At 45.8% G+C, this 7,496-nt stretch overlaps 1 protein-coding gene across 2 annotated transcripts in view; it reads right to left on the bottom strand.

Moving 5' to 3' along the window:
• The window catches only part of PLCG2 (phospholipase C gamma 2), a 106,654-nt gene that overhangs the window by 99,115 nt on the left and 43 nt on the right, over positions 1 to 7,496 (bottom strand). The window contains exons 1-2 of one of the 2 annotated variants that reach the window (XM_019505479.1): positions 7,469 to 7,496; positions 2,733 to 2,971 (exon numbers count right to left, since the gene is read on the bottom strand). The exon at positions 7,469 to 7,496 is cut by the window's right edge and continues 43 nt beyond it. In XM_019505479.1, coding sequence (XP_019361024.1) covers positions 2,733 to 2,928 — 196 coding nt within the window. In that variant the 5' untranslated portion in view covers positions 2,929 to 2,971; positions 7,469 to 7,496. Of the gene's footprint in view, positions 1 to 2,732; positions 2,972 to 6,534; positions 6,823 to 7,468 lie in introns of those variants that run through there. The other variant, XM_019505478.1, reaches the window with a different exon arrangement.

The following is a 7,496-nucleotide window of genomic DNA, read 5'->3' on the forward strand; positions in this document are numbered from 1 at the left end:
CTAATCCACTCCTCTGTATTTCCAACCCCTGTCATAGCTCTATTCCCATCAGATGTTGGAAGGAACCTTATTCCTCCACGTTGCATGGGGCCAGCAAGGAGAGACCTGAACTAGAACCAGAACTGGGATAAATTGGAGCAGATTTTCATGGGAATGGCCAAAGACCAATCCCAGCCAAAAAATGTTTCCTCCCTGACAAATATCAAGTCCCTGCTCAAAAATAGATGGGGACTAGAAATTTTGAAAGACTAAACAAACAAGGCTGCCAGCATTTTTATTTTTTTTAAACAGGCATTTTTTTTTCCCCCAACCCTCTTCTCACAAATGACTGGATGTCTCACAGCACAATAAAATAAAATCAGGCTCAAGCAAGCAGACATTCAAGTATGGAAAATTTAAGGTCAAACCATTGAAAGTTGACAAAGTTAAATTTGACTAAAAATCAGATTTAATAACAGGAAGCGCCAGGGAAGTTTAATAAGAAGAACTGTACTAGCTCAGCCTAAAACACGGACTTCATCTCAGGGCAGTTCACAAATACTTAAACCTCACAAAGTACTATTAACTATCATTACATCATTGTATATCAGCAGGATATCACTCTCAGACCAGCATAACATCAAACTTTGGTTTCCTTACCTGTATAATTAAAAATATTCTCAATTATTAAAGAAAAGAAAATGGGGGGAAAGCATTTATCCCCACTAGCTGTGCTTCACTCCAACTGGACATGAAACTAAACTTATCAGTTTGGTTATGGCCCATGTCCCTGACACTGCAGTATCAATCACTACATCATTGGTGTACACTGAAAATACACTACATTGTATTTTCTAACTTTGGCCCATAAACGTTTTCCACGGCAATCTGAAGTTCCACATACCACTGGAAACACGGGCCAGGATATCTCATTTTACAAACCTGTTCAGGATCAATACATTTATGCTTCAATTCTTTTTTAAATGCAACTTTTCAAAATGCGTGTTTTCTGGAACGATTATTTAGATTGTCTAATTGTCACCCATCTCTCCTATCATTGCAGCTCTTATAATCATTTTAAATTGCCACAGAATGAAAATAAGTTATCCAAGGGTATTTCTCCACTGCAGTCACAGAAACCTCATCAGACCAGAACAGGCTTTAAACCAACTCCCTCGGTTACTGTACCAGTCTAGTATCAGCAACGTTTGACTCAGCGCAAAATATTTTCAACCTGCTTCCCTGGCAGGTTTTGCAGTCCTACTGAGCTCCTTGCTGCCACAATCAGATTGTTACCAGTACTGAGCTAGGAGGTTTAAAGCGATTTCTGAAATGTTGGTGCTACGCTGGAGTGTAGACAATCCCCAATATAGTGGCAACCATCAATCTTCCTGGATAAGGGCCACCTGGACCTTGGATGCACATGCCTAGGCAGGAATTTTTGGAAAAGCAGATCTTCCATCAGGCCACTGAGACAGAATCCAAAGATTAAACTGAGCCCAGATGTTTGGTGCCTCCATGGCCGTAGTTGCATAGGTGCCTAGGAATTGAAGCCAGGTCTCCTGCAGGGCAGACAAGGATGCTACCACTGAACCACAGGGGACTCCTCCCCAACACAGCAGGGCTACTCTATCTCTGTACTGCAGATAAGGTTGTCTGGCCCTCAATCTCTAGAAATTGCTGGATCAGTCTTTGCAGTTAGATACGAATTATGCTACATACAAACAGCCAAGACTTCAGCATCTATTATGCAGCAAATTGTGGTTTTCACCATTACAGAAGCATACACTGCATTAGCAAAGTATATGCATCTAATACTATCCAATCCAAGATCCCCTATGGTAACATAGCAGAGAACATCAAAAAAAGTTACACAAACCTGTAAATTCCCTATTATAACCTCCAGCCTGCCAATTTAAATCCACCTGCTTAGAGGCTCACTGAGGTCAGTAAAACTAACCAGGCAGATGCCAGTCAAACCCGGGCATATGGGCCTCCCCTCTGCACAGCAAGAAAATAATTAAGTACCACAAAGCCTTGGTACTAAAGGACTTGAGAATTTACTTCCCCTTACCTTTTAATCCCTATTTGTTGGCAGCATCCTTTGAGTATATGCATTAGTGGATAATAACAGATTACCATCTATACCCAGAAGAGATTCGTTTGGGTTTTTTCCCCAAATCAGGACTGAAAATCACCTATAAATTGATCAGTTATCTAAAAGGAAAAAAACCAATGGTCTTATGCACAACAATCCTAGATGGAATGAAAGTTTTGTTGTTTTTTTGGAGATGGGGGGGAGGCAGGGGAAAGGGTTACCAAAGCAAGAGCTTCTGAGTCAAGTTTCAACACATTATTTCATTTAGGCGTGTTTGGGTTTTTTTTAATTCTGGGGGGCAAGTTCTACAACTCTTGATCACATGCAACAGCCCTCACTTGGTAATATTCCCATTGACTCCAGTAACACTATTCATGTATGAGGTAATGGATCCGGTTCCCAAGCTTGAGTCTGAGAACAAGCCACTGGAAAGAAAAGCACGTCAGCATCATTAACATTAGCAATCATCAAGGATGCAGGCCTAATTAGCAATACTTGTCTACATTTCAGTATACCAGGAGTGTTTACAGCAAGAGATTTTCACTTTGCTTCTTTTCAGCCAAAACCATAACTAGATTGACGAAGGCTCATTATATCAGCCCTGGACATTAGCAATCAGCATTAATAAGCTCTGCCATGCCTTGCAGGTACTCACAGAAGCCCTCAATCTTGTCAGCCGTCTTGCTCCACGCTACCTGTCTGGTTTCCATTATGACTTGAATGGTCCTTCTTTCTGGGTTAGACTTCTTGAGACTGTACACGGTCATAACTGTTCCCAGCTCCAGGGTCCTCTTGATCTGGCTCTTCTCATACTCTGGGAGCTCTCCATAGTCTATGCTTTTTCTGGGCATTTTTAAATCAAAGCTTTAATCAAACCAATATGTTCCCGATGTGCTGGGGGGAAAAAAAAAAAGGGATAGAAAGGGGAAAAGTTAACATTTCAAACAACTTTATTTGTATTCAATTAATGAAAAAACAACAGCCCCAGGGGATCATTGTGCATCGCTGTGCATCAGATATAAGCACAAGTCATATCACAGCTATCTGGTTAACCTGGACAGTCTGATTCAGGCTGCAATGTCTTGGGGAAAAAAGTGGTTTGCTGGAGGAATCAGTGCTCCTTTCATTAGTGGGGCACGATTTGGAAGTCCACACAGAACAACAAAGTGGGAGGAGCAGGCTTGGTTGGGAATGAAATATGACTCTGACTCCCCAACTTGATCAGCACTGTGCTCCCTCTCTCCTACTGCCATACAGTGTTCCCCAGTGGCTTACAGCAAACCCTTTTGGCCCAAATGTGCTCCCCTCTCCTCCCAATGCAGGCAGGAAAAATGGGAACGCAAACATGGAAAGAAAAGGGAAATACACAAAATCCCTGACTTGTCCATGCACACTTGCACAAACACAGGCCTCCATCTGTAAAACCCTGTGTGCAATAGCAGGCAGGAGGCTCAAAATTATAGACAACTAGTCTCTGCAAAAATAAAGGTGACTTGGAAGACTAACTGAATATAAGCAGGGCTGTGACATACTATACTTGTGCGCAAGGAAACAGCACCAGAAACTAGAGGAGATGCAAGAGAGGACTGGGCCTGACTCATACTAAAGAAAACTGCTTAGAATAAAAGGTCAAGAGTTTGTGAGGGGCTGTTCAGGTCTAACTCGAAGGTCAGACCTACAGTTCTGCTGGTGCAGCCATCCTGGTTAGTGGTGTTGGGTTTCCTGCAACCTTTCTGTGCCTACAAAAGACACAGCAGTGACAATGCACCTATATAGCACAGAACTGCCCTTTCTCACTGGCTTCTTTCACTGATCAAGCCTACAAGCCAGACAATCAAAAATCCTTTTTTTGCCAATACAGGAGTTACATTTACATGAGGTTCATCTTCTATCACTCTCTGCAAGCCTTAGTACAGGCATGCCTAAAACGTAGGTCCGAGCTGCACAGCGATCAGTGGAGCCCATGTTGGCTGTCAAGAGGCTTTTCCATACAAGGCACATGCAGAGTCCTTCCATACCACATCTTGAACAGCTACAGAGACATCTCGTCAACACCAGGATGTAAGAAAAGCTCCAGATCCTTCATATAACAACTCTGTTTTAGAGGGAGACCTAGATGTTTCGCTAGAGGATCCAACATGGTCTCAACCTGATGAATTCATTATCCAGTGGACAAGGAAAGGAGCTTGTTGTGGACACTGTGCGTGGCCTCGCCTTACACAGACAACAAGTATCTTCCCAACGAGATCCAGTTCTCTCCAAAAAGCAGAACTGCTTTTCTAAATGTATCAGCATGATTTTATAAGGAGTGGTATCCCACTGAAACTGCACATAGCTACATTTTTAGAGAGACACCAAAAACGGATCAGCTCTTTTCCTTCAGATTGCTGCTCAACTTCTCTTCCTACAACCTGACTCTCACTGTAGCACGCAAGCATATTTGAGATCCCACGTGAGTTTCTAGGAGTTGGACGTGCTAACTGAAAGATGAGAACTTAAAACCCAGGATATTGCTATTATTTCTACTCCTGCAAGAAATCTCCAAGCTCTTTTTATAACCTGGGTACCAGAGCACAGCCTCTTAGATCTGGAAGAGCAGGTATCTGCAACTGATTCAAATTTATCCACAAATTTTCCACTCCTAAGCTACGAGTCCAGACTTTTCCCAATGCATAGGCTGCCTCCAAATTACCATGACAAACGCTTCAATTATTTCTAAGTAGGATAAGTCTTGTCCCTGATCTTGCCCGTAAAGAAGTTCTGAACTGTCACTTGCAGGGATCTCTGATCTCTATGTAAGAGGTCCAGGAAAGACCAGACATGACAGCTAGTATTGCAGCTGCTCTCCCGTACAGCAAGCAGAGAGAGCAGCGACTGAGGCCTGATAGTGATGCAAGAAAAAATGCCATCATGGGCCAGAATCTCGACTGGTGTCAATAGCCAGAGCTTCATTTAAGTCAGTGGAGCGAGGGCAGATGACACTAGCCAGGCTTTGGTAATCGCCAGGCCCTGAAAGGAGTATGAAAGTCCACAAGAGAAAACATGAGCACATATCAATACTGCAATAAAAATCAGCCTTTGCACTGTGAAGACTTCACAGACACGTGGTAGCTGCATCTGCACACAGTCCGCTCTCCTCTCACATCTGCGACAGGGAACACATTTCAATTTAAGGCAGCCCTCGACTGGAGAAGCCAGCGAGGGCACAGGAAGCGAAACGCTTCTAGAAACATGAACACGGTGGGTTTTTTTGCATCTCCCAGATATTCTTGCAGCAGCAGACCGACGCCACCCCAGGGTCACCCCTCAGCCTCGTGCACAGGAAGGACACTCTGGTGCCAATCCTGTCATCCAGGAGCGGAGGAGGAAGTGTGTGTAAACGATACGAAGTAGCAGTGACTGCTGCAACATCTTTCCCAACCACCCTCCCAGGCCAGAGCCAGAGAGCAGAAAGCACTAAACGCGCTCGAGCACTAGCCATGGTCTCCTCCGCTTCTCCTTCCTCTCTCCTTAGTCCAGCACTTTTCACTGCGAACACTTTCAGTTTCCACGTTGATAATCAATTTGATCACGCTGCTTCTCACTTCCCTTTTGTAACCTCTTCCTAATTCCCCCATCACCGTGTCCGGACCTGCTCCGTGCTGATCATTCTTCAGGCCACTTCTTTGTTATCTCTCGTACTTACCAGCACTGGCTAAGTTTTATAATCTCACCATTTACTCCTTTCCATGGTGCCTGGTCTGCCAACCTCCCCCCGGTTCTGTATGACTCCTTATAGTACGCCGGTAGAGAAAATAGTCTTCTTCCTGTGCTGCTGCCCTCTATTATATTGCCTGCGGTACATCATAAATTGTGCAGAGCAACAACCAGGTCGCAGTCCATTGCTTTCAAAGTATTACATAGGTGTCCAGCACCTACTTATTAATGCTGAAGGCACATAAAACGTGAGTGGAAAAATTCCTATATTAACTCTAATGGCAGATCCTCAGCGAACAAGTGGCCAATTATTTAGAGGGTCATTGTATAGGCAGAGCAGAGCTGGAAGTGCAACTTATCCTTTCGTCTCCACAGGACTAATCACATAATTCACGGCTTAAATCACTCTGCAGTCGCATCTAATGTTCTAGTCATAACCCCTTGTTACAGCGTCTTCAAGTGACAGAAGATAATAGGGAGAAAAATCAAAGGAAATCCTGGGTCTGGATTTGGTTTTCAAAAATGAACTAATACTCTTACTTTTTTTTCCCCTCCTTCATTAAGAGCTGCATTATTATGGATCAGTCTGCAATTCAGATCTGCATTGCTGACCCAGGCGCGCGCTCTCTTTCCACGGCAGTCTATAAAGTCTGACGTCCGAATAAATGCCCTTCTCGTAACAAAACGCAGACCTGAGCCTAGGAAAAGACAAGCTATCTGTAAACTAAAATCTGGCTTAATTGTCCATGCAAGGGGCTTACCAAATGCTGAGGCTTAACAGAAGTGACCTTCAACCAGAAATGGAGAAGCATTGTTTGAAGGATGGCTTGGGGTTGTCTCTTAATACAGGAAACGGTCTAGTGAGAATAGGCCCTTGTACAAAGTCTGTAGCTGGTACGTTAGGCTTCAAGCATGTCCATGCTTAACTTATTTCTGAGGTTTAAAGTACTGATAAAATAGCTATTTGCATGCAAAAAACACCCTATGTCAAAGTCTTCCCCGGCCTTGTCATCCTCAGCCCCATCATAACATAAGAATCCATGTTTATAACGGACCCTCGCCCCCAGCGTCCAAGTACCTCAAAAAATAGATCTCAATGGACGCAAGCATCAGACACCCTTCTTATGCAAGGCAGCGATCACACTTTTACAGCTGCGTACTGCAAGGAAAGGCGCGGTTCGGGACTTGTCCCCGGTCACTCAGGACGAGCTGGAAAGACCCCCGAGGCTCCCCGTTCTTGCACACACCCATGACGGCCCCGCGTGCCCACCACGCTGCACAGCGCGAGCTCCCCAGAAATAAAACTCAGCCTGCGGCACCCACGGCAGCATCTCTGCCACCTGCGCCGCAGGCACGACACCGGGCTCGGGGACAGCCGACCCCCGGCCCCAGGGTGCCCAGCATCGCCCCGCACAGCCCGACCCTCCGGCGCCCCACTCTCCCTGGCACAGACCAGGGCATCCGGCTGGCCCGGCACTTCAAACCCGCGTAGGAAGCCGGGGAACTCGGACGTGCATGAAGCCGGGAAGCGCGGACACGCATGAAGCTCGGGCACGTATGAAGCCTACCAGACGCGCGGCGCTAGACTTGCTCCGGGACGTCTCGCTGGCGGGACGCGGCCCCCGCCCTGCTCCGACCCCCGGCCGCACCTGCAGCGCACACGGGGGCCACCCACCACCCGGCCTCGCCCCTCACCTCAGCCGGCTGCGCCGCGCTGCTCCCG

This window comes from Gavialis gangeticus, unplaced genomic scaffold (genome assembly GCF_001723915.1).
Source record: "Gavialis gangeticus isolate Ggan-Ray unplaced genomic scaffold, GavGan_comp1, whole genome shotgun sequence".
NCBI classification, from domain to species: domain Eukaryota; kingdom Metazoa; phylum Chordata; order Crocodylia; family Gavialidae; genus Gavialis; species Gavialis gangeticus.